The 25,964-nt window shown below is 46.0% G+C and overlaps 3 protein-coding genes, 2 long non-coding RNA genes and 1 pseudogene across 7 annotated transcripts; 3 read left to right on the top strand and 3 right to left on the bottom strand.

Moving 5' to 3' along the window:
- Positions 1-8,026, top strand: LOC143481507 (pro-neuregulin-2, membrane-bound isoform-like; annotated as a pseudogene). The gene is made up of 7 exons (XR_013122034.1): positions 1-40; positions 120-143; positions 2,617-2,720; positions 2,876-2,999; positions 3,093-3,223; positions 3,646-3,870; positions 4,764-8,026. The product of XR_013122034.1 is annotated as a pro-neuregulin-2, membrane-bound isoform-like (transcript).
- Positions 8,027-11,637: 3,611 nt separating this feature from the next.
- On the bottom strand, positions 11,638-13,656 carry LOC143482408 (uncharacterized). The gene is made up of 3 exons (XR_013122216.1): positions 13,199-13,656; positions 12,384-12,456; positions 11,638-12,197 (listed from the first exon to the last, which is right to left on the bottom strand). It is a non-coding gene; the product is annotated as an uncharacterized LOC143482408 (long non-coding RNA).
- Positions 13,657-15,955: 2,299 nt separating this feature from the next.
- epdl2 (ependymin-like 2) lies at positions 15,956-18,778 on the top strand. The gene is made up of 6 exons (XM_076979469.1): positions 15,956-16,128; positions 16,492-16,526; positions 16,692-16,826; positions 16,996-17,182; positions 17,455-17,542; positions 18,382-18,778. The coding sequence occupies exons 1-6, from the start codon at positions 16,053-16,055 to the stop codon at positions 18,506-18,508; spliced, it is 648 nt and encodes a 215-aa protein (XP_076835584.1). The 5' UTR covers positions 15,956-16,052; the 3' UTR covers positions 18,509-18,778.
- Positions 18,595-22,955, bottom strand: otub1a (OTU deubiquitinase, ubiquitin aldehyde binding 1a). The gene is made up of 7 exons (XM_076979468.1): positions 22,873-22,955; positions 20,645-20,706; positions 20,458-20,556; positions 20,114-20,232; positions 19,807-19,891; positions 19,366-19,560; positions 18,595-19,125 (listed from the first exon to the last, which is right to left on the bottom strand). Exons 1-7 carry the CDS (start codon positions 22,919-22,921, stop codon positions 18,928-18,930), a joined length of 807 nt encoding a protein of 268 aa, XP_076835583.1. The 5' UTR covers positions 22,922-22,955; the 3' UTR covers positions 18,595-18,927.
- Positions 22,956-23,098: 143 nt separating this feature from the next.
- On the bottom strand, positions 23,099-24,331 carry cox8a (cytochrome c oxidase subunit 8A). The gene is made up of 2 exons (XM_076979471.1): positions 24,212-24,331; positions 23,099-23,468 (listed from the first exon to the last, which is right to left on the bottom strand). The coding sequence occupies exons 1-2, from the start codon at positions 24,329-24,331 to the stop codon at positions 23,376-23,378; spliced, it is 213 nt and encodes a 70-aa protein (XP_076835586.1). The 3' UTR covers positions 23,099-23,375.
- LOC143481448 (uncharacterized) lies at positions 23,462-24,362 on the top strand. 2 transcript variants are annotated; one of them, XR_013122029.1, is made up of 3 exons: positions 23,462-23,791; positions 23,896-23,995; positions 24,121-24,362. It is a non-coding gene; the product is annotated as an uncharacterized LOC143481448 (long non-coding RNA). The 2 variants fall into 2 exon arrangements; XR_013122028.1 differs by having other exon boundaries at positions 23,462-23,995.
- Positions 24,363-25,964: the final 1,602 nt, after the last annotated feature.

Here is a 25,964-nt window from a genome sequence, read left to right as displayed (position 1 = left end):
ATGTGTCGGGATGTCTCTTGCTTCGACTTTGTGTCTCATCGTTATTTAATTATTTGTCTCGTTTTTTTTTTTGTGTTTTGTTTCTTTGCTCTCCGACTCTCAACTCTCTGTCACGGCAGAGTCTCTTGGGATTGAATTTATGGGTATGGACCGACTCTTCTTCTCGATTCTCGGTGGATGCAGTGCTGCGCTAATCCCGCTGCGTTTGCCATGCGTCCATCGTTCCTCTCCGATGGACTCTAATACAGTTGAACGCATTGATTGGCTGATCAATCTGTCAGTCAGCACCTGCTCTGGAGAGTGCAGCCCGCCCCTCTCTTTGGCTACAGCATGAGAATGAGTATCTGCAGCCCTCGAAGCCTTTGGGGAGTGGCGAGCGCCCCCATGGGCCACAGACCCCTGACTTGATCCAAACCCGACAGGTTTGCCCTCACCACTCCAGACGTGCTGTGTTAGATGGAGAGCTGTGCACCCAATAATCCTGTTGCACATCAAAGTGAAAATTTCAAGCACCAAATTTGGCAATGCTAGATAAACACCTCAACAGGCAAGTTTTGCAAAACAGGTAACAACCGAAGCTAACTTCCTTTGTGGTTTGTTGCACGTCAGGTTTAACGTTAGCAGCTGTGCGCGCTGATTGCCTTGGCTCGCCTTCGCCGAGGTTAGCATGTCTCGGGGGGATTTACGCAGGCTTGGGCCGCCTGTTATTTACCTATTAGTAAACACCGCTAGTGGGTAGCTGGGTAGCTTCAAGTGAATTTGTTTGCGTATGCGTGAGTAGTGTTAACAGTGCTGAGAGTGTAATTACGTCCCACCTGGCAAATTCAGACGGACGCGCCGTCACCTGGTTGTCCGCGCTCACACCCTCACGCACGTACGCTCATCAGCGCCTCCCCGATCCCCTGTTTTGATGACGCCGTTAGACGTCTGGCTTGTTTACCAAACACCAGATCAAACCAAGGCTGCTGAATCACGCCAGAATCATCCAGTGTTTTGATGCTGGAGCTCAGTGTGTGTGTGTGTGTGTGTGTGTGTGTGTGTGTGTGTGTGTGTGTGTGTGTGTGTGTGTGTGTGTGTGGGGTGGGGGTGGGGGGACCTGGGTCAGGCGTGTGCCGGGCTAATCAGGGCTAATCTCCCCCAGATCTCTGACACGTCTGAATAAAAGGTGGAAGAGTGCTGCAGATACAAATCTTCTTCCTTGGGCAAAACTGCCAAAACGTTCCTGTATGTGTTCCCTGTCCTGTTCTCCTCCCTCGTCTGCTTGGCAAACCCTCCTCCTGCTCGTCTCCGCTCCTCCCGTCGCATTCGTTCTGCCCTCTCCCAGTCTCCCTCATGCTCCCTCCCTCCTCCCTTTAGCCTTCTATTCCTGTCTGTGCGCCTCCTTTCTGCCGCCTTTCTCCCCGCACCCCGAGACTCCCGTTCCTGACTCCTACTCTGACTGCATGTTGTTTTTGTTTCACTGTCCCTGATCTTGTTTTCAGGCTTTCAAACTTGAACGCCTCCCTTCCCCCTGTTGTAAACAGCATGCCAGACTCAGTTAACGCATAAAGTTGTTCATTCTTTATGGCATTACTAGATTTGCCTCGTTTTTTTTGTGTACCGGCCTCTGTTTTCCTCTGAAAATGGCGTGTTGGGGGTTACGGATAAACTCTGCGCTCTGCAGGGTGACACAAACTGGGCACAGTGTCCTCCACCGCTGACCCCCGGAGGTCCAGGAGGAGGGATTACCTCTCTTCCCAAAATCTACCACATCTACTGTGTAATGTGGAGCACAACCCAGCTGAATAATATCAATTATTAGCTGTATAGTACGTGAAGTGCTCTTAACCCTAAACCTAAAACACGTCTTTTCATGAACTCCATACTCTATAGTCTACAGTCTCTATATTAAAGGACTATTTCTGAGGAAAACAGAGGCCAAAATTAAATTTATTTGTTGTTTTTTAAATCAATTTATATTGTACACAACATTGAGCATGCTTTAAGGATGCCTGTTTTTCCCCTAACAATATAATTAGAAAATAGCTGTAATTAGCATTACCACCTAGAGCTCTGACCTGCAACTCTGATTGCATATGGCCTGTTATGTAATCTCTGTTATTCTGGCCTTACTTGCACAGTCAGTATTAGTGTTCTCATTGTCTCCGCTGTAGTCATTGTTTGTTGCATGAAGAAGGCTGCAGATTGGTCCGAATCAAAATTGCCTGCAATGGGCGTGAGTGTCTGTGGAATCGGAGAGGCAGGTTTATCAGGGCCTACAGGGATTCCCTTTGGCGCAGACACAACCTAACCCCACATCCATGGTAACCGTAAGCGTTACAGCTCACACAAGCACTTTCCACTGCTGGGCTGGCCCATTGTAGCACAGAGGGTAGACCTGGACATGCTGCATTAGAGAGCGGGAGAGGCGCTGTGGGCTCGTGCCGCACCTGGAGACTGCCCCCAAGGCGAGAGGTTTGAGGAGCCTCGGTGGCAGGCCTGTGGGTCCCCACCGCAGTGGAAGGTGTTGAGGAGCTCTCTGGATGTGGGGAGAGGAGGTGGCGCTGATGCATGGCAGAGGCGAGAGCCTGACGTTTTGTGTGTGTGTGTGTGTGCGTGTGTGTGTGTGTGGAGCAGAGGCGGAGGAGCTCTATCAGAAGAGAGTGCTGACAATCACGGGCATCTGCGTGGCTCTGCTGGTGGTGGGCATCGTGTGCGTGGTGGGCCTACTGCAAAACCAAGTGAGTACAGGACAGCGCCCCCCGGTGCCCCCCGGTGGTCACAGCAGGCAGGCCCGAGTGGAGCGGTGTCCCTGGGCTAGGCCTGCTCCCCTGTGTGGTGTGTGGTGACTAACGCATGGAGGAGTGCGCCTGCCTCACTGCAGTCTGCCCCACAGGAAACAGAGGAAGAAGATGCACAGCCACCTGAGGCAGAACATTTGCATGGATCACCCCAACCGCAGCCTGGCCAACGGCCCCAACCACCCAGGGCCCGGCCCAGAGGAGATCCCCATGGTAGATGTACGTTCCTCCCACGCTGCAACCCAGAGTATGGTCCCTGCAGGTTATCTCTCCTGTCTGATAGTGTGTGTGTGTGTGTGTGTGTGTGTACAGTACATCTCAAAGAACGTCCCTGCCACCGAGAGGGTGATCCGGCATGGGGGCGAGGCAGCGTTCTCCGGAGGCAGCCGCCAGTCTTCCAGATCCCACAACTCCTCCACCCGAGCACACTCCTCCACCCACAGGTTTGTGTGTGTTGTGTGTGTGTGTGTGTGTGTGTGTGTGCCCGTGCTGCATGCCTTTGGTCCCTGCTTTCCATGATCTCAGGTCATGGTCCGTTTGCCCTTTGCTTGAGTCATACGTCTGTTTTACGCTCACTCAACATTCTTTCCTCCCCACTCCTCCCATATTCCTCCTGCAGACTCGGTGTGTTTCGCTGCACGGCGTGTGCAGGAAATGTGCGGCATTAATGTGATTGGGAGGGAGCGAGAACGCTCGGGCTTTAGAAACAGAGGCCTCTGTGATTTAAAACACCTGTGTCAGAGAAAAAAACACTAGTGAGGAAACTGCATTATGTCGACCTCATGCATATGGCTTAAGCATCTCATTATTCTCCCCCATCTCGACTTTCCTCTCTCTGGCCCCAACCCCCTTCTTCCCGAGGCAGACACGAGGAGAGGACGTGGAGTCTGGAGCGGACGGACAGCGTGCTGTCCGACTGTCCCTCGGGTATGCTCTCGTCCTCTGTGGGGACCAGTAAGTGCAGTAGCCCGGCGTGTATGGAGGAGAGGGCCCGTCGGGCCGGTCACTGCGGCTGTCCGGGGCCCCAGCGGCCGCCCCTGCAGTACGGCGACTCCTTCGACTCGCTCGGAGACTCTCCGCACAGCGACAGGTGCGCCCCCCCCACCACCAACCCCACCACCCCCCTCCTCTAGCCATGGCACTGGGACACACGTGAGCCGTCACTTTAGGGGCCATTGCAAGAGAGGCCAGCAGGGGGCGAGAGCGCGGGCCCGGGCCCACCTCTGCACCACGACGGGAGCTGGGTTTCCAGTCCTCATTGGCCCACGCCACAGAGTGTCAACCAATGCAGGAGGGTTTATACCTTGAGGGGCTCATTAAGTCAACAAGATCTGAACAACACATTATCTCAGGAGGGAGGGGAGGCAAGTCTCCTGTGCAGTGCTCTCTCTCTCTCTCTCTCTCTCTCTCTCTCTCTCTCTCTCTCTCTCTCTCTCTCTCTCTCTCTTTCTCTCTCTCTCTCTCTCTCTCTCTCTCTCTCTCTCTCTCTCTCTCTCTCTCTCTCTCTCTCTCTCTCTTTCTTAGCCCTTTGCCCAGCTGCGACAGACTGGGCCAGTGTGAGTTTATCTGCTCCAGCTGATCTGTGGCCACCTATCTCAGAGCGTTCTCTCCAGCAGACATGGTCGAGGCCACGGGCTGAGGCCAGAGATGAGAAATTGGACGTTTACTCGCTCCGTCCTGCCAAGACGAAAAGAAGTTTCCCCTTTGGGCCGGGGTGGGAGGGCAGTTCAGTCAGTGCGTCGTGAAGGCAGGTGGAGAGAGAGTGTGCCGCGTGTGCCGTGCTCACGCTGCTCCCGGGGCCATGGCGGGGGGGGAGGGGGGGAACTGCGTCGTTTACACTGTAGACCAACAAACACTGCATGAATTTAAACACCGCAACGCCACACAACACTTCGCTTCCTCTCGTTTTGTCCTCGTGAAATCCCATGACTCATACAGGACGCGACCGTTCCGTTCAACCATCTGTTTCTCTACCCACGGCAGGTACGTGTCGGCCCTGACCACGCCTGCCCGCCTGTCCCCGGTGGACTTCCATTACTCACTGCCCCCGCAGGTGCCTACCTTCCACATCACGTCTCCCAACGCCGGCCACGCCGTGTCGCTCCCGCCGGCGGCCAGAGTGCCGTACCCGCCCCGCGAGGACGAGCCGCCCCAGCTGCTGCGTCGCTACCAGGTCCCCCTGCACGAGGCCCAGCGCCACCCCCCGTACCGGCATCAGCCCCGGCCCGGCCGCCCGCCGGCCGCCAGCCTGCCCTCCAGCCCTCGCCGCCCGCCCCAGGACGACGAGTACGAGAGCACGCAGGAGTACCCGCCCGCACCGGCACAACCAAAGAGGAGCGGCCGTCGCTGGCGTCGGGCCCGGCTGGACGGCCACGTGGCCCCGCGCGGCTACAGGCCGCCCCGGGACTACGGCTCACGCAGCTGCCTCTCGGACAGCGAGGAGGAGGAGGAGGACGAGGAGGAGGAGGAGGACGGCGAGAGCACGCCCTTCCTCAGCATGCAGAACATGAGCGCTCCCGAGCCCGTCACCGTCTACAGGGCCGCCGGGCCAGCAGACACGCGGACTTCCCACGGAGCCGGCGGGCGGCACGCGGCCCGATCCGCACCCCCGAGCAGACAGACGCTGACGCGCTCCAAACGTGACACCACAGGGCACTAGACAGACAGCCGCTCACCCGTCCCCAAAAACCAACCCTGTATAACTATACACCTGCACCTATAAGAAATATTTTTATTTTATATAACTAACAGATATTCTAAACAAATCAAATATTTATTTTCATTTTAGCAAAAAGTTGTCTACTAGTTAACAGCAAAGACTTTTTTTATAGGGAAAACTCTATTTATATGTACATTTTGATTTACAGCATAAAAAAGACGTGCCAATTTTTTCACAACTTAAAGAAATAGAGTAATATTGTGGTGCCTTTTGCCGACGCCAGAGGGCCAGTGGAGTTTTTTGTAGCCTTTCTTATACAGACGCTTCATTTTTATACACGTTTACTCTTTTGTTGTCTCTGGGGCTTTTATTCCCTTACATTTCTCCAGGTTGTGTTCTTTTGGGAGCTGACCCCCCACCCTGTCCCCCCCCATGACCTGTGACCTCCCCCTCACACCCCCTCCCCTCACCCCTCTCCACATCATGCAATATAAACCACTCTCACTTAAGGTGTATGTTTACAAGAATATAACTCACACAGATGTTCAGTGATTATGTTGCTTTTCTAACAGGAAATCAATGACAAATGCAATGGGGATGGGGGCTTTTTTTCCCTTCAGAGTGGAGGGGAAGAGGGTATGTTATGTGTTGGGATTTTTGACCAAATGTGCAGACCTGCCACGCCCCTCTGTGGGGTGTGTGGGGGGGGGGGGGGTTCCAGGAAGCAGGCATGGCTCCCAGAGTTATGCTGGTGCTGTCCAGACTAACACGCATCTGTTCAACTCTTCCCAGTGAGACTGCTGATCCAGGATTACAGTTTCATATCTTTGGAATCATGTTCGTTAGGATATGAAAAGGCAGGAACTGTACCCAGATCAGCTGTCTTGCCGGGTGATGCTCGGTAGATGCGGAGGCTTTTGGTGTGTGCTCACAGCTGCCTTGATTCCCTTTTGCATCCCTACAGGGTAAGGTTTGTCACTGGGGAGCCTTCTCAGTCCAAAGGGTCTAGTGGTTCTGCTGCAGGGAGGCCCGTGGGCCCAGCCGCACAGATGGCCACGTTAACCTTGGCTGTCAGTGATAATGGCTCATAGCAGATAAGAGAGAACTGCAATCATACAGTCCATTCCAGCCAGCTCACCACCACCACCACCACCACCACCACCACCACAGGTCCACACCAGCCTCCCACTCTACCCCACCACCCTCCCTCCACCCAGCCATCTCCATCTCGCCAGCGCGCCTGACAAAGAAAGTGAATGAGTGTCGGAGAGGGACCGACGGCACAGCGTCTCAGGACTCCGCCCACCCCCCAAGCCGACCCCGCCCTCCCTCATTGACGGCAATGAAGAGAGAAGACGACCCTCCTTGCGGGCTGATGGCTGTGGTAGCTCCGCCTCTCTTCCCCACCCACACAGGGCAGGGAAGGGTGGAGCACCATGTCATAGCACACACACACACACACACATACACACACATGACAAGACGAATAGCTGTGAAACTTCCGAGGGGTCATAAAAATGCCAAAATATGCAAACTTTATATTTTGCTCCTGTTTGATGACATTCGTTTTCTGAAAGAACAATAGTGCATTGTGTGAAAACTGTGATGCCTGTCGTGCATTTAAGTTTAGTTTCTCTTTCTAATCAGCGAGACCACCGAACAGTGCAGATTAGCATTATAGCAAAATTATTATTATTACTATCATTTTTGTTCTTATTATTGTCATCATCCTCATAACTATTATTATTATTATTATTATTATTATATGAAGTCATATCAACATTATTTTTCATATGCAATTATGATACCAAGCCATGGCTGTGTCACTTGGAAGCAGCCACTGTTGCGTGTTCCCAGACGGCCCTCGCTGGGGCTGGAAGGCGGTCCAGCCGAGTGGGTTCTGCATGAGGAGGGACCCGTTCAGGGCCAGCTGGGGTCAGCGGGGGTTGCTTTGCTTACAAAGCACTGAACGCTTACAGAAACCACGACCGGAAGTGATTGTTTTCAGTTAGCTGCCATGTGATAGAACTGGCCACCGACAAGACCACCTTCTCATTCGATAAAGTAAATTACTAAGACCTCAACCGTGGACGTATTTAGCATGGGCCGCGTCGTAGGTACAGAATAGCAGACCCAGGCCAGGGACGAGCGTTATGATGACCAAACTAGAGACCCCGTGCTTCTTCCATTGAGAGAGATGACGTGACCAGTTGTAGTAACTCTAGATGAGCAAAGAGAAAACAAAACTATACAAGCTAGATGCTAAAATGCTTCTGCTACCGCGGTGTGGCAACACGAAGGAATAGAGATTTTCTAAATCAGTTTCCTTTTAATTTCACACCTTGAAGAGCAGAAATGATCTTCTGTTTGCTACCCCGCCCTGGTGTTTTTTCGGATCTTATTTGTATGTTGGAGAAATGCGAAACCAGACAGTGCTTCTCTAGTTAGTTCAAACGTGATGCCCTATCCCCTCTGAACCCCACCAGACTCTGACACTTATGTTGCTCCCTGTTCCACCTACGTTTCCTCTTCGCGTGAGAAGTCGGGACACCTCTCCTCTGCATGTCCTTGTGGTCAAGGTTAAATGGGTGCATGGTAAAAGCAGCAGATGACTTTATTTTCCTCCAAGTCAGTGAAAGTGTATTTCATTTAATATTCAGCAATAAAAAAAGAATCCCCCCCATGTCCATTCTTGGAATATGGTAGAAAAAAAGAAATACATGTCAGATTGTCATAGATTGTAAAATAAAAATTGAATCCACAAAACAATGAATCCACGTCTTCACATGAAAAAAATAATAAATCCTTCATATCATTTGAGCCTTACATGCGCATGTATGTGCGACCCTGGTGTGTGGGTTTTGTCCAAGTCCCAAGTCAATGTCATTTTGCATTCACAGCGTGCGGGTGACAGTAGTGTCGGATGAGGATGGCCCTGTGGAAGTGGTTTGTCATTCTCTCAGATGCGAAGGTGCGATGGTTTGTCTCGCAAGAGCCCATAAATGCGGCAGGAGGCATCACGGGTGACACTGTGCTGTTGCCATGCCGGCGGAAGGCATGTGCTGACCCCAGGACCGGTGGGGAGTGTGGGAGCGATGGGAACGATGACATCATAAACCTGTGCCCCAGAACGCCAGCGGTGTGAGCAGATCAATGAGCACTAAAGCAGCCGCATGTAAAAAAAAATAAAAAACCATCTATGTTACCTTTCTCTCCAAGTGCTCTCGGGGCTTTAACGACCTTGTGCGAGTGTGTGGGAGATTAAAGCGATCCACAGCTCAGACAGATGCAGGAGAGAAAAGGTCAGGAAGTGTGTATGGGGGGGAGGGGGGGGGGGCACTTCCAGCTGCACACATCTGAGCTGTTGTGTCAAAGAAGCAATTCTTCCTGTCTTACAAGACGTTTCCAAGACATCCGTGCGGCTTTTAGCATCGACTACACTTTCCGTTCCCCTCGGTGACCCTGGTCGGCTATCAGTGCGCGCTTTCTGCCTCCCCTCGGTAGGTGCGGACGTGCCTGCACACGAGTCGTATGTCTCAGTCGTCTCTCCGCGAGCTGCCAAGCGTGAGCTGAAAGCACGCAGCCCAAGACGCCAGCGCACTCGTGACCCCCCCCCCCCCCCCCTGCTTCCAGTTTAGCACCCGTCATTCTCAAGCATTGCTTCCAAAATGAAATCGACTTTATTACAACACCGGTCACCAAATTACCTCTTGAGAGAAGGTGTTGAGCCTTTAAAAGGAATGCTCGGATTTCATTTGGCAACTGCAGTGTTCCTTTCTACTTGAAGCTTCTGCGTTTTGCATTGTTTTGTACAGGTGGGCTGTTCCTGCCACTGTCAACAGCTCTGATTACGCAGCTGTGGCTTGTGGGCTGTCATTTCACACCGTTACTGCACTGACAGGAGCGCATGGTCCAAGGGCATCCTTGACATCTTATCCCATTTTCCAAATTTGTGGACATAGTCCTGAACGCAGAACTTGGACGTTCATAGTGAAACGTCCTAAATATGTAAATAGATACAATGCTATAATTGATTTAGATGGTATGACAGTATTAGTCATATGACAGCGTTACTGAAGTTACAGTGACGATCTATCAAGACTCTCCAGACATGCTGACAGGACAGTTTTGTGCCAGGCATGGGTGTGGTAGTGGGGGGAAAAGTGGACCTGACTACCCAGGGCCCGAGTAGGGAGAGGGGCCCATTTTGCTCATGTGCCTCGTTTAATGGCATTTATAGGGGCTCACTGACATTGAGAGTGTACAGGGCCCAGAATTTGCTGCAACGATCCTGGTGACAGGTACTGAGGTGAAGCATTTTAACATTGAGTAAACGGGCTTGTTTGAGATGGTGCTGACAGATGCATGTGAAGAGCCTGAGATGAAGGCCTCAGCTCTGAAAGTAACGACCCTGATGCAAATAAAATGGCCTTAACCACAATGCGTGGTTTGTGTGACCAGAGTGTGGTTTTGTATCACAATGTCCTTGTGTGTGTGTGTGTGTGTGTGTGTGTCTCACTCCCCTGAGGGTTTTCGTGTATGTTTTGCCATGATCGCTATTAGTTCGTCATGACCGCGATAGGGTTTGTCGGTATTTACATTTTTCATACCGATGTACCGTCTTTAGATAATACCTTGGTGTAAGGTCTTCCGGTTTAGGGGGGGGGGGGGGGGGGGGGGGGGGGGGGTGTTTGTGTTCCTTATCACCTGTTTAGATTCCTGTTTTTTCAGTATATATACACACCGTGTTCTTAATGTCCCGTAATGGTCATTGTTTCAAGTCTCTTGTTTCTATGCCGGTCTAATTGCCTCCGCTATTCTCGGTTTGTTTCAGGTGTGTTCCCGAGTTTTGTTTAATGTTTGGTTTTCCTGTAGTGTAGTCTCTCTTGTTTTACCCAGTTTATTGTATTGTTGCACCTGCTTCCATTCCCTTTCACTTTGGCTGTGGTTATCGCAGATATGTGTCTTTGTTTAATTATTCTAGTTCATTTCATGTTGTACCTAGTTTGTTTTCTTGTTTGTTTTTGTCTAGTCCGTGTTCCTTATTTCTGTTAATTATGCCACGTCGTTCCCGTAAATCCAGTCCTTGTCTGTATGTTGAAAAATTTACCCTAGCCTGGTCTGCCCAATGTATTTCTGTTAATGACTTCCCACTAAAAGAACAGCATGCCAACTGGCTAAAATGTGTTCCACAAAACATTTTAGCTTTACTCCCTGCCGCAAACTCCACTAGTCTGATTGCCACAAAGCTCAGGAACGGTCACTTCCAGCGTGTTGTACCTACCCTTTCTGTCAGATTCGCCGTTTGCAAATTTGTTTCAGTGGCCAACTAGTTAACTACTAGGTAGTTAATATACCGTTACCATTTTACAATGACGTCACCATATTTAAATACCGTGGCATACCTAAATACCGTCATACCGCCCAACCCTAACGCCTATTTGATTTGCTCTTGGATTCCTCAATACTAGTTGTTGGTGCACGAATGGGTGATGGGCAGAATGTGCTTTCGTGTAAACGGATGTCATGTATGGCAGCTTTCCATGAACTCAAATGCGATTTTTGATTTGCTTTGGGGTTCTGGTTGCAGAAGCTTCCTGCAGTACATATGTGCTGAACTGCATTACAAAGCCAAGGGCACTGTACCAACTACCTTCTAGGGAACATCAGTTACAATATGAGAAACGAGCTGTCATGTCTTTTCACCGAAAGGCTCGTATTCTTTCTCAGTATAAGAAATGGTGGCTGGGACCAAAGGTTTAAAATCTGATATAGAGCTGTCATAGATGTAGTATTGCTAGAAATCTTTGCAAATCTTGTTGTAAACCATTAGATAGATAGATAGATAGATAGATAGATAGATAGATAGATAGATAGATAGATAGATAGATAGATAGATAGATAGATAGATAGATAGATAGATAGATAGATAGATAGATAGATAGATAGATTGATTGATTGATTGATTGATTGAATTACAGGCAGACAGACATTTAGATTATTATAATTATTTGGTGTGGGCTTCATGTAGATATTGACATCTACCAAAACCACAAATCACGGCGATTGAGTAACCATGTCAGACTTGAACACACAGTTCCGCTGTAAAGTGCTGAGATGCAATGTTTCGAAAAAAAAGAGGCATTTACAGTTTATAGGCTGAGGATGTTTTAAAGAGGTAATTAAAGTATTCTGCAGTACTGGAGTTCTAAGGCACCACAGTGGAAATAGTTACATTTGTTTCTATAAATACACTTTACAGAAAGACTCTCATGAAGGGACTAAAGATGTTTATATTTACAGACTAGGGTCAACTATCTTATGCAGAGTTGGCACAGAGAGTCTTCACAGTCACAGCCAGGTTTAAATCTGTCAAAGCCAGACCTTGTGAAATCTTAGTCTGATAGAAGCACTGGTCACTGTTTTCCCCTCTGTCTCTACAATGTTTTCCAACAGTGAAAGAAGCTAAAAACTGTGCCAGTGTTTCTACCCGACACACGAGGTCCTGAAGTTGTAGCCATAAATTTCTGAGGGGAAATCTTTCAGCTTGAATGTGTTCTTAATCATTCTGGATTGTGCTCCAATCTTCTGAAGCACAGCCAGCTTTCTTGGATTTTGTCCAGTTGATGTTTTCATAATCTTGTTTACCTTTTGCTTTTTAAAGTAATATTCAGTAATATATACTGAAACAATATGTGCAATATCTGTAATTTAATGAACAGTTTCAGGAGGAGTTCAGCCAGGAGTTTCCAGATTCTCTGCAGATGGACAAATGCAGTTAGTGCATGAAATACTGTGACTGTGCATTTTGCATAAAGAACTCCAATCTTCCCCATGGGGGAAATAAGGAGAAGGTTACAACTAGGTTACAACTAGGTTACAACTGCCTCTTGCAAAGTTTTAAAACGTACTGCGTAACAGAGGACACACACCCAGACACGTACCTTTGTGCTGTTCGTCAGAAACATTCACCAAATGCACATTGAAATGGTTCAGCCTGGTGCTACCACTGCGTACCTGGTAAAACAAGGCGGCGAAGTCAACGGCCTGTATTTGTGTGTCTGTGCTTCGCATAGTTTTCTTGTTTTGTTACTACACTAATGCACTAAGTTCACATCAATTACAAGATTACAGTTAAACCTATTTAGACGAACAGTGACTTTGTGCAGGGCGCACCTCTATCTTTCTGACAGCCAGGTGAGTCAAATGTGTTTATGAAATTAAACACAAGAAAAACTGCCACTGTCGACTATCGTGGAATAAAGAACAACAACAAAATTGTGTCTAGACGTGTTAAAGAGGAAAATGACATTAAGAACAAGCAGAATGTAATTAGAGGTGAAAAACATGAACAGGAAAATATTCATTAATCAGAAGGAACTTTTCTGAGCCTGATCAAGCATGCTGTAACATATAAGGACATGTTTTATTTTATTAGCAGGATAGAAGAATGATTTATCAGATGAATGTGGCATACAGTCAAATTGATTTCTCAGATACCGCACAACCCATTATTACAGAACAACCAATCCTGCCAACAGACCATACCTGTTCCTCAAGGTTATATCATAAAGGATTTCTCAGTGATCTGAAGAACCTAAGCCAAAAATACGACCCACCCGAAACAAATGTCTACCGAGTCCCTTCCCGTTGGACGGCCTTGACCTTTGACTCCAGTCATCTAAGTGAGAACTTATGCATTGTGAAATACTCCCCTGATCTTACGGGAACCCAAGAACAAAGCGTTGGAGGTACTGACCGCCATAAAATGTGGTTGTGAAGCCTTCAGCGGTGATGTAAAGCGTTGCTCTGATGGACAGTGTCTCCCTGGTAGCTGCAGAAAAGGAGGCCGTGTTCTTGTGTGGATCGTGCCCTCCTAACGCACCCTTGGCGCAGGTGCTGGGCCCCAGCCAGGCGTGTCGGTTCTGTGGTTCTATGGGAGCCAGGTGTGACTGGGAGTGTGACTGGGCTCACCCAGCTGAATACTTCAAGGCCTCTGGTACCACTCCTCTCCCACCTGGTCGTAGCAAATGCCACTAATTACATGGCCCACGCTCTCTGCCACAAACATGCTCATCTTCACACTCCCTGATTGAAAGGTAGTCGCCGGTGCCGTGATATACGAGAAGAAGTTAGAGGGGCCAGACCCTATTAAGCCTTCAAGAATGACAATGGATGACGAAAAGATAAATAGCCCTAGTCACTCTGTCCCGGGTAGTTTATGATAACGTACATAGATGGTGCACATCAAAGGTGCTTCTGAGCGGGGGGGGGGGGGGGGGGGGGGGGGGGGTGGTCGCTTGGTCACCACGTCATCATCGCTGGCTTGTCACACTGTCTGCCTGCGTGATCCTGCTCTACGTCATAGATCGGCACGGAAGCGTACGTGTTGTTTACGTGCAACAGATGAGAAGCGTGTCTGGAGGCCCGGTGCGGGTGGGGTGAGGATGGCTGATGGAGATTGTGTGGGGACCGACGGCACCCTGAGGAGGCACAGCGTTCATCAATCAGACCAGTGTTATTCTAGATATGACCCCTGATGGGTCCTACATATTAGACTATATACTGTTAGTATGGGAAACACGTAGAACAAAACAGGATTGGAAGTGCTACTGTACGGCTGAGGGTTTTAAATTGGAAAGAACGTGGTCCATTTAACAAAGATGGCCATAAGGCTGAAACCCGTGTGATGGTTGCTACTTTAACCACTAGATGGCAGCAATGACTTCCATACTGTAGCTTGTAGGCCAGTGCAGAATGACTTTCACCTGGACACATACAATGACAAAGATATTACATTTTTGCAAGGGTTAATGAGTACAAGTGAATTGGATAACCACAGTGCAAGAATCAGATTTGTTGCTCAGAGTTAGGAATTTTTCCATTGCTTGTGGTGCACATAACCGGTCCGACTCGCTTCGCACGATTCCGCAGGGAAAAACCGCCAGACGACACTGTATAGTGTTGATAATAAGAGAATGACTAAGTCGTGACCCAGCCCTTTCTCCTTTCCTCCTGACTCACAAACCATGGTGTTGATGTTGTTGTTGTTGTTGTGGTTGCTATTGTTTTGCATTTTTAGCAGCACCTGGGCACTATGGAAACTGAGCAAGGCCCGAGCAGGTTGTGTGTGAAGCCTACATTGACATACTGAAATATTCTATTACCACTGACACTTATAGGGAAAATACTTATTTCTTCTTATAATCTTGCCTAATTAGGATATGTTTTCTGCTTTTACATTTGCAATATTATTGGTTTTATTTTCGAAATCAATTGTACGTGGCATTTATTATCCAGCACGTTCCAACAACTTTGCATTTCAAACACTCATTTGTTGTTGGAGAATAGTGTAAAATATAAAAACTTGACAAGGAGTGTTTGCAACTAAACATTTCTTAAATACTCGATCCACTACGCTAAACAGCCTGATCATCAGCACTTTTAAACCTAATACTTAATTCGATCTTTTTAAATAAGTAAGTACTAGTCATAAATCATTATGATCTTTTGCTAAATTATTTTCGAGGCTCACGTTCTAGAAAGGAAATTGTTATGTTTATGACACTAGGTTATAACCTTTGGGGTTGAAGTTCCCTCAAGCATTAAAGGTTGTTCTGGATCCTTGTTCTCCGCCAGACGTTACACAAGGCATGTCTAAAGTGACTGGAGAAACATCAGAAATGCTGCACTTTAACTGTACTTAAAGGTCATACTAAACACTTCAACCTTATGATAACTTTTATTAGAAAGGGTGAACTACTTTCAGAGAGATAAAGAGAGAGGGGGAGCGAGGGAGATTTAACTGTAGGCACTGACCTTCAAAAGCCTTTGAAACAGCGCAATCACGTTTCAAGAATGTTTTGCACATGTTGAATCTTGGGTCTTCTTGCAATATATTTCATAAACGAAGGTTCTCTTTCACTCCAAGTTGGAGGAGAATAGCTTTAGCTGTTTAGATTTTTTTAACGGTCCAGGTTAGGTTTAAACCTGTTCCGTTTTTATAATCAGCACCAAAGATCTGAGAATTAAATTACAAAATGCATTATGTTTCCTGCATTCATCACAATAATTAGTCATGTTCTATCAGGGTAGGACAGGCTGTAAACAATCATATGACTAGCACTTCAAGTTGAACATTGCCCTAAGTTAAACAAATGAATACACCAACTGTAATCCCACTGTCGTACGACTCTGGATCGGTCACTCCAGTTCAGACATTATCAGGTGCCGTCTGTAATTCCTTGTATGCACCTGCCATTAACATGCACTAAGGATGTAAACAGATGTGATACGATAAAAAACAAACAAAATATACGTGACTTGCTTCAACATGACATCAGAAGTGGGAGCTTTGCACGATTTTATCTGTAAGATGTGCTGGGAAATTTGCGAGATACCCTCTGAGATACCACGTTTCTTCTCATGGGCTTCTGGTCCCACTGGCCTGCGCTGAGCCAGGCGGGGCCAGAGTAAAATCGTGGACGCAAGAAGACGGGGCCGGAGTGTCGGCCAGGTGCCAAACTGGCAGGTACAAAAGCCCATGGCGCGCAGGTTGGAGCCCAAAGTCCAGCTACTGCCGTCGACCTGCGTCCACGAGATCCCGAGGAAGCATGCGGACCATCATTCTGCTCACACTCGGCCTGAGCGCGCTGGCCGGCGCTCGCGCTCAGACGCCACACCGCTGCAGTAAGTCCGACGCGCAGACGCTCGCGACTCGCTCTGCTCTGGGACAAACTGCCTCTTAAGAAGAATGCAGGAGCATCTTGATGACAACCGAACCTGTAATCATTGTAAACTGGTTAAACAGCCGCTGGCTGTAATGAGAAGACTGAAAGACTTTGTTATTATCTATATGCACGTAACAGGACAATATTTCAGAGCAGAGCTGAATGTTCTTTGGCAAAAGGCCTTATAACCATCAACACGTTTTCAACTTATTGCTCACGAAAGTTTTTACATTGTTTTTTGCTATTATTTTTTTCTTTTAAATATGGATATCTCAAAAACTTGTCTGCCAACCCGAACACATTATTCTATTCTTTCTCACAGAGTCCCCACCATATCTTGAAGGAAAGTTAACTGTGGTAAGTAGGCCTGTCATGTCAGGACTGGTTTATTATTAATTTTGGTGGATGCCCCCTGTTAAGTTGCTGTGAAGCCAATGAGAAGCACTGTCCTGAGATCTTCTCTCTCTCTCCCTCTCTCTCTCTCTCTCTCTCTCTCTCACTCGGACACACACACACATACAGATGTATCCTGAAGAGAAGACGATGATATTTGAGCAGATGTACTATGACGCATTTGAACAGAGGATCCGTGTCATTGCGGCTGAAAAGGACCCCAACCAGACTCAGTATATAGACAGACTAATGCTCTTCAGAGAGGTACAAAAGAGTGCAAAGATATAGAGACATTTTAACTACAGAACATCCTTTGATTAATGATCTGGCCATATTGTTAATCACCTTTTGGGATTTGGATCATGAGAGATGGTTTGAGGTTTCTGAGTGTGGTCAACTCCAAAACATTTGGCATGTGGTCTGGTCTTCTCAGATGATCTACTATGAGATCAGTTACCAAAACCAAAGTTGTGTGAAGAGGCCTCTCGGCTTGGACTTCACTCCTATTGAGATTCCCCATGATGCCCAGCACACAGCCCAGATCGTCTTGGGAACCCTGTCTGCGCCTGGACAGGGCGTGCTGGTCAACACCTGGGTGGGGTCAATGCCTGAGGCTCATGGTGAAGCTGAGATTATACTGCACACCACCTACTGATCACATAACCAAGAGTCCACACTGACTACTGACCACTAACCACATAGCCAAGAGTCCACACTGACTACTGATCACATAACCAAGAGTCCACACTGACCACTAACCACATAGCCAAGAGTCCACACTGCACTGACCACTGATGATATAGCCAAGAGTCAACACTGACCACTGACCACTGCAGTGATGACTTCTCTCTCTCATTCTATCTCTCTCTTGCATCCTGGGCATCTTTTCTAGCCAATTACTCGATGACCGTCACGGAGTTTGGCTGCATCCCCATCACCTTCCTCTATCATGTTGAGAAATTCGGATACATTATTGCAAGGTGGGTGTTCTGAAGAGAACCGAAGTGGTGGGCAATTATAGCACAGCACATGCAAGAAACATGCAGACTTTTAAATAAAGCATGAACACACCATACAGGCTGGAGTCAGCCACAGTGCAGCAGCACATCAAACGAGTATTATGCTAATGGAAGTCACAAGGCAAGGTTACATAAAATGTTATAAAACTTGTCATGTTCCATGCTTCCTCTTGTTTACAAGGCATTGTTTTGTACCTATGAGGAAGAAACTTGGAATCTTAATCGATTACAGGTGTTTGTGAGACAAAAACTTTTTACATTTCACTGGCATTAGAATCATATACACATCAACCTCTTCAGCCTGCCATGAAATGAGATTTCTCTAAACTATTCCAGAGGACCACCGAGGCCGTTATTACTTTGGCAGGGCTGTGCTTATGTGAAAGTTGATGATGAGTTGACATAATCGTGGCTAACTCACAATTCAGCTTGTGAGTCTGAAGAAAACAAGACTATTGAGCATGATTATAGCACCGTAGAGTGGAATCAAGGCGTGGAGGAGAATTTCACACGTTTAATGTTGAGGGGTGTTTACCTACTGGCTGACTGCAGTATTTATTCAACCCTTTTACAATTCATGTTACACACAGCTGATAAAGACAAAGCCATTCTTGTTAATCATTCATTTCAAGGTCATAGATTTAGTTCATTGTTAAACCAAGCTACTTCTACACCTGGATATAACATAAGACTGTAGCGCTCATGCTAACCCAACCACCACACTATAAGTCCAGCTTGCACCAGGACACGGGTCTCTTGAAACCAGACCTTCACCAGTTCTCCCTCCACTTCTTCCCCAGCTACTATGACATTGTCGTCGGTATAGAGAATCCCGAAGTCTTCGTCCCCCCGCCGTTCTGCGCCGACGCTAAACTGGAGGAGCAGAGCGATGGCCGAGTGGCAGACTTCTTCACCGCTCTGCTCTGACGTGCTCAGGGTGCAGTGCATGCATAAATAAACATTCACGACATTGTGATGTTAAAACTCTTGCTCGAATTAAATGACAAGTCCAGTGTGGAAAACAGCGCTTATTGCAAAATGTTTATTCTCACGCTCAAACACAACAAGGAACACAAATCCACTAATAAAGCACAGTACCAATAAAAAGATAATCAAGTGGTGACTACAGAAGAGACGGGCTTGGGGTTATGCAAAAAAAAAAACAAAGAAGGAACTGTACAATGTCCAGTGTCTGAAGTCACAGAATCGTTAGGACTGTCTTTGGGGTGCTGAGAGATGACAGTGAGATCACCTGCTGGGCTCTAAAATTCACATTTCACAGCGTGGAAGTCCAACAACAGCCTCAGCAGTGCCAGGATCCTCGGCCAGCCGCCCGTCCCGACCACCTACTTGTACAGAATGTCGTAGTGGCCCGGCCGGTAGAGGAGGAACACTTTCGGCTCGCCGTCCTCGGGGAAGACGTGGTGGTTGACCGTCCCTCCCTCCCCCCGGTCCATGTACTCCACCAGGATACACACGTTTAGCGCCTGGGCTAGAGCTATGATGTGGATGTGGTCACTCTCTTTGGACATGGGCTCCACCTCCTGGTCAACAGAGAGGACAACACTCTGATCTTTAATATTACTGAATCACCGGAGAACGGATCATGACATACAACACCTACAGCAATATAACAAAGCAATCAATGAACAATATTGATATGGAGAAAAAAAAAACAATGAGTCCTAAAATGATTTTCAACGCCAGTGACGGTCACAGTGATCCTCCGACCGAACAGCCCTGCTCTGAGGTGGAGAGAAGGACACGGACCGGATCCAAATCACCTGCTGGCAGAATTCCCGGACGGTGCGGGCGCCCTCTACAAAGTGCTGGAAGAAGTCCTCCTCTCTCTGCAGGAAGCCGGAGGTGACCAGCCGCAGATAAACCACCAGGTAGTCGGACACGCTCTGCTCGTTGAAGGAGTTGAGCAGCTCGCTGACGGATGGCTGCTTGTCGCACGCCTCGATCAGGTCCATGAACTAACAGCGGCAGAGAAGAAACGGCATGCGTTCCCCATGAGGCTGTAGCCCATTCCCACAACACTCCTTAGATTATACTGCACTCCCAGACAGCGGCCAGAAGAACCTGGCAATCGAACAAGCTTTGAGAAAGATGGTACTAGCTATACAGATCCAGATGACAGGAACAATTCATTTTAGATACTATTCTGGATCAAATGTAAAACTACGATGAGTGTTGAAATAAATTAAAACAGATCCACCTACTGTATTGTGAAAGTCCTCTATGGTGAACTCGGTGAAACCTTGGCTCACTAGGTCCATTTTACTCTTGGCAGCAATGGCTTTGAACCTGTAGGCCAGAGTAATATTCTAAACATGCTGTTGCCTATACAAGAAGTCAGGATTGCAGAGGATTACCTGTGCAGTTCTTTGATTGTGGTGGGCTATAGGATTACCCATGCAGTTCTTTGATTGTGGTGGGCTATAGGATTACCCATGCAGTTCTTTGATTTATGGTGAGGAAGAGGGCTACCTGTGCTGTTCAGGGCATTGCAGTGGGGTTGGAGATTACCTGTGCAGTTCTTTGCTATCATCCAGCAAGGACTCCAGGTATGCGAACCCAAAGGCTCTGTAGAAGCAGTTCCCATCTGGTCGAGTCTTGCGTATGAATGAGTACTTCCTTTGCAAATCCTGTTGATGAAACACACCACTAATTCTATGGAACAAGGCTCTCTTTAACCCTCTCTCAGACACACCAATTACATGTTATGAAATAAATGACAACAAAAAATAAACAAACAAAAAAATGGGGGAATCCTCTTTAGATTAACAAAATGCAGGATAGCACAGGCTACCACCACTTTTGCAGATGTGGACTGAAAAGTGCAAATATATCCATCTGCATGAGGTTCCTACCCTTATCTTTTGCTGATATATGGCATCATCTTCTGCATATTCTTTCTTTAGTATAGTTAAGTCCTGGCAGTCTGATACAAGTGGAATGCTGGTGGCAATCTGAAATAAGACAATAATCAGATAATAATCATACTTGGCCTTCTTACAAAGTAAACAACAACATTGGACTTCACAGGACATGTATTACCTCCTGTTGAATCCTGTCCTGTTGTGCAATTATAGCCTCATCATATGCAAGACAATTCAACCCTGTGATAAAAGGTAGTGTGTTAATGAAGGCTTTGTCAATTAAAAGTAAAGAAACAACCAAATCCAGTCATTTGACAACATCTTACTGCGATCCAGAATTGGTTTTGAAGAACCCTATAAACATTTAATCAACTTCAGGCATGAAGATATTATCAATGTTACATTTTGACCATTAGCTCGATCCATCTAGGTGTTTAACTTCTATTTAGAATGTGACCTTGAAGACCCATAACAAATAATTATAGCAAGCAAGGCAGGTTGGTTGTAAGTTTAGTGGTCAAACTGGAGCTTTCTGACTCATAAGAGGACCTCTGTTGGAGTACCAAAGTGTCAGTACAGGGTGGTTTTGATACAAACTGACTAGCTGTTATGTTTAGCACCTGTCTTTCTTTGTTCAGGCTTTGGTCAAGCCCAAAAGACAGAACACTGTCAATAGACTAACAGTTGATATGTATTTTCACTATTTCAGCACTTTTACAAACATAATAATGGGCAACACGGTGGCTTGGTGGTTAGCACGTTTGCCTCTCAGCACTGGGGTCTTGGGTTCAAGTCCCTATCTGAGTGGAGTTTCCATGTTTTCTCTGTGTCTGCGTGGGTTTCCCCCGGGGTCTCTGGTTTCCTCCCACAGTCCAAAAACATGGAGGTTAGGTAAATTGGCCCTCCCTGATTCCCTGACAAATTCTCCCTGAGTGTGTCTGTGTGTCTTCATGTCCAATAAAAACAGTTGTCTGAGTGTCTGTGCATGAATGTGTTTGTATGCCCAGTGGTGGATGGTGCTCTGCCACTAGGGTCTGTCCTCTCTCCCCTTCCTGCACCCCATTCAGTCCCCCAGGGGGCTGTGGATCCCGGTAGAGAGTATGCTGTGCGCAATTGGCTGCCGCTTCTCGCCGGTGTGTGATTGGTTGTGTAAGAGTTGTATCTGTGTTAAAATTGTAAAGCGTCCTTGGGTATATAGAAAGGCGCTATATAAGTTGAACATTCATTCATTCATAATTATTCTGACTGCTCAGATCACATCAACTGAAATTACAAGCCACACGCATTTTTACATTCGCACCTCTCTCAAAACCTCTACAGCATGCTCAAAACAAGGTTCTTTGTCTATGTAGTGGATTATAATTAGAAACCTTGCTCCCTGAATCTCTGATGTCTGAAGCTAAAATCTGATAAATTGTTTAGGGGTAGACAAAAAAAGTAATGAAACCTTGAAAGAAATCATGGAGCATATATAAATAAAATAAACATATATGTATTGTGTAGAAAAAATATAAACTACTAAAGAAAATTAAAAGTGGCTGTTTTTTTGGAAATTTGGAGGTTCTCAGTTGGGTAGTTTTTTTTTATGAGGATTTAACCAGAGAAGTATACCAACCTGAGAGATGCCAGAACGGGAAAATGGCCATAAAAGTAACTTTAAAATATTAAGTAATAGTATTAGGTCACATGAGCAGTAAAATAAATGGTTGTGTAGTGATTAATGAAAAGTATACAAATAAACACAAACTTGATGATTTCTACACCAAGTAAACTGGCTCTGCCTTTAAAATTTCCATCAAAAGAAAAGAAAAGAAAGAAAAATAACGGAAGCAGCTAGCGGCTAAAAATATCACATTAAAGCTGGTGACTCTACATTTGAAAGCGTTTTAATAAATGTTTATTTGCACATGCAACGGTTAAAGATGAGATTTGCCGTTTGGTAGCCAAGTCTAACTAAAATATGCAAAAGGCACATACACAGAATAAATGGTTAAATAAATGGTTAGAATGCAGAGTCCGAGTATGTTGTATATGGTCCCATCAGGTACTCACAGACATTAAATAAGGCACCGTTACATAATAATATGTAAATATATGTAATAATAAAGGCTGCTTTACATATTAACAAAATTATAGATACATGTACGGAATATAAAACTGTGGACGATTAAATAAAACATATTCAGAACTCATAGTAGCTGCAGTGCTGCTGCAAACATGTAAACAGGGCTGACGCTGAAACACTGGCGATATGTTAGCATTGCTAACTTCCTAGCTATCGTATAAGCCAGCGTCAGAGGAGCTCCCAAATACCTGTCATTCGTTTACCATTAATAATAAACGCTTGCTTGGTGAGCCTGTTTACAAAACCACAAACTAAACCAACTCTAGTGAAATATTTCTCACCATCAAACTCTTTTTGAGAGATCCCTTCTTGTTGTTCTTCCTCCGCCATGTTTCCCTAGTGTTTCCTGTCACGTGACCCAACACATCCGGACTCACGCCAACGTCAAGCCCATCTAACCCAGTATGTGCCTCAGTGCTGATATCTGTACTGGAGGCTCAAAGCCACATTCGCACCCTAATCGAAATCAATATATTTCAGTAGTGTTGTTCAAAAGATAGAGCAAAGTTCAGGTTTCAATAACAATTTATTAAGTGTGTAACATCCTTAAGAGAATCACCCATTTTTACAAGTCATTGTGCTGCCATTAACTGACTTCTCAATGTCTTGGAGACTGGAGATGGTGGAAGAAGGTAAACTGAGTCATGAAGAGGTAGAAAAGTGGCTCAGGAGTTGTTCCTTGTTACAGATGAGTTACGGGTAACATAAGACATTGGTCCCAATATAGATGGATGTAGAGGAAAATGACGTAGAGACGATTTTTCCATGGTCCATGGCATCAGGGTCAGTGCTTTTTGTAGCTCTCAAGGTTGGCCAGGATCCAACCAGACGGAGCCAGGATGACCAGGGTAAACAAACCAAGCCCAATAACGGTCTCCTGTAAATTACAAATGACAAATAGGGTCAAACATTCGCCCATTAACCATTTCCATTGCTCATATACATACATGATTATGATTATTTAGTGGACATATGTATTGATATAGCTCAATATTGATGTTTAAGGGGACCTCATAGCGTTAAATGTGTTAGTTAAAAACTGCCAAAGACTAACTAGCTAGTTACATGCATCCTAATTAACGGTTCGTAGTATACACATGGCTAATCATGCAACTAACAAATGTATAAAATGTACCAAGGTATGAAATTAATATGGGATGGATGATCAGGTGTTTCAGCAGGGGACAATATACTGATACAGTACGTAAGCTGCATGGCTAAATTAGTTATACGATAAAAAAGTCTAAGTATTATTACAGGTTTGACGTTAACGTGGTTAAACTCATGGGTGGTTGATACTGTAGGTGTTGCTCGAGTTTTCCACGTAATCTGACTGGTTAGCTAGAAAGATGGAGCCGAGGTAGCAGGCAGCTAACGACGGACACAGACGCCTTTATAGTGTAGGTAGGCAGCACGTCCGTCTAAAAATATTTTACGTTGTACTTCATTTTGACGACGTTTTTGATAATTTATCTAAACACTACTGACTTAACTTGCTGTATGTGTGTGTGTGTTTTTTTTTTGGCTAGCTACTGGCTATGCTAGCTCGTTGTCTACGCTAGCTCGCGAGGCCGCCGCGCGCATCCAGCGTCCAGGGTCACGCGACACTCCGGTACTTACGACGGATCCCACTGCGTGCTTGGCGGGTTTTGAGGCGATGCTGGCTCGCTGGGCAAAGTTCGAGCCCCGCAGAACCGGAGCTGTGCGAAGCCGCAAAACTCCTCGAAGAAGTCCAGACATCTTACTGCTTCAAAATGTGAGCTTTTCTTAGCGAGCGATTGAAAAGTTGGTCACAGGAAATAGATTCGAAGCTTGGGGAAAGGAGCAAGTACTTCTGGGATATGTGAGGAATAATTGGCATGTGGGAGTTGTAGTCTTCTCAGCGTAATTGAAAAGACTACCTTTTTTAAACATCTTAAAAAGACTGCTGCGTTGACCGTTATTTGAACTCGGCATTAGGTTTTGTGCATAAACACCAAAACAGATATGAGGCAGACACGACATCAGTACAAGAAAGTGCAATGGAGAAGGAAACGGAGGAAAGAAGGCAGGAGAACTCAGGAGCCATCAGTTTATTAAATGACATAAAAACTATTTGAGATGTTTTATTTGTTGGTATTGTAACTATCACAAAAGGAAACAAAGTTTCACATATAAAAAGGTTTAAAACTAAGTTGTTACCTTCAAAAAAGTTAAAATATATATAATTTTTTCCTAATTGAAGATGCATCATTTAGTCTATTTGCTACTTAAAATTCATACTTGAGTAATTAAATTAGAAACAGCCTCATACAGTGTTAAACTACAATCTGTTCTACATTCAGGAAGCATCACTCTTTTTGTAGTAGCCCTACCATGATAAAATATTCAATGAAAACTGCAATTCTCCACACTACCTACTGTACACTATTAGCACAATGGCATCTGGATGTTGATGTTGCAGTATGACTGCAGGGTCCCAAGGCAGGGGACCCATTGACTCCAGTATAGGTTTGAACATTGTAAATAAACCAGGTTTCACAAGGTTTTCTCCAGTGTCTTGCCTAACATCTCACAACCTAAACCCAGTCATTTTTGCTCCTCCTCCCCTGTAGCCTAGACCCGAGTCCAACAACTGGGAGGGGCGTAACAGAAGCTGAACATCTCCCATGGCCTGCACAGTCACCAGATCTAAATATTATTGAGCCACTTTGTGGTGTTTTAGAGGAGCGAGTCAGGAAACGTTTTCCTCCACCTGCAAGAAGAATGGTTTAAAATCCCTCTGACCACTGTGCAGGACTTCCATATGTCTGTGTAGGACTTGCCACTGTTTTCCTGACAAGAGTGGAAGTGGAAACTGTTGGTTAAAAAATATTATTTCACACCCACTAAATAGTATTACACACACACTTTTTAATGAACATTTATTTGCTCATACATATTATCTCCTTCTGGCAGTGTATGTATAAGAGAAAAGTATGACTCTGTAATATTTTACATAGTCCCTCCCTAGGAATCATTTGCTTGGGTGTCTAATGCAGGCAAATATCTGTTATTACATAAAGAAAATAATAATAAATATGGATGAGGAGTGTGGTAAAATTATACTGTGGGTTGAATCATCACAAAGTTCTATGACATCAGTGTTCTCCGTGTGCAAACAAAATGGAAATGTTTCCTCTTTTGCTTACTTTCACTAAATTGAGCATAATGCACAAGGTGCAGCTCTGTGGTTGCAAATGTAGGTTCATAGCTCACAATTCTACTAGTGAGCACTGACATACCAGCTGTGATGTGAGCCACAACAATAAATGAACAGAGAAAAAAATGGTTCTGTAACAAACTTTTAGTACCTCACTTACTGATGTCCACGGCCTACAAAACAATGAGGAAC

Source organism: Brachyhypopomus gauderio, chromosome 18 (assembly GCF_052324685.1).
Source record: "Brachyhypopomus gauderio isolate BG-103 chromosome 18, BGAUD_0.2, whole genome shotgun sequence".
Taxonomy (NCBI): Eukaryota; Metazoa; Chordata; class Actinopteri; order Gymnotiformes; family Hypopomidae; genus Brachyhypopomus; species Brachyhypopomus gauderio.
This window is presented reverse-complemented; position numbering and strand designations above follow the sequence as displayed.

Bases quoted from the DNA above. Each gene is read 5' to 3' on its own strand.
- cox8a (XM_076979471.1), bottom strand. From the start codon at position 24,331: ATGTCTGGACTTCTTCGAGGAGTTTTGCGGCTTCGCACAGCTCCGGTT. The intron at 23,469-24,211 runs GTAAGTACCGGA...TGTAATTTACAG, and splicing joins AGCACGCAGTGGGATCCGTC to GAGACCGTTATTGGGCTTGG.
- otub1a (XM_076979468.1), bottom strand. From the start codon at position 22,921: ATGGCGGAGGAAGAACAACAAGAAGGGATCTCTCAAAAAGAGTTTGAT. The intron at 19,561-19,806 runs GTAGGTGGATCT...TGCCGCTGTTAG, and splicing joins TAGAGGACTTTCACAATACA to TTCATGGACCTGATCGAGGC. The intron at 19,126-19,365 runs GTGATTTGGATC...TCTGTTGACCAG, and splicing joins TCCGGGAATTCTGCCAGCAG to GAGGTGGAGCCCATGTCCAA.
- epdl2 (XM_076979469.1), top strand. From the start codon at position 16,053: ATGCGGACCATCATTCTGCTCACACTCGGCCTGAGCGCGCTGGCCGGC. The intron at 16,129-16,491 runs GTAAGTCCGACG...TCTTTCTCACAG, and splicing joins TCAGACGCCACACCGCTGCA to AGTCCCCACCATATCTTGAA. The intron at 17,543-18,381 runs GTGGGTGTTCTG...CTTCTTCCCCAG, and splicing joins TTCGGATACATTATTGCAAG to CTACTATGACATTGTCGTCG.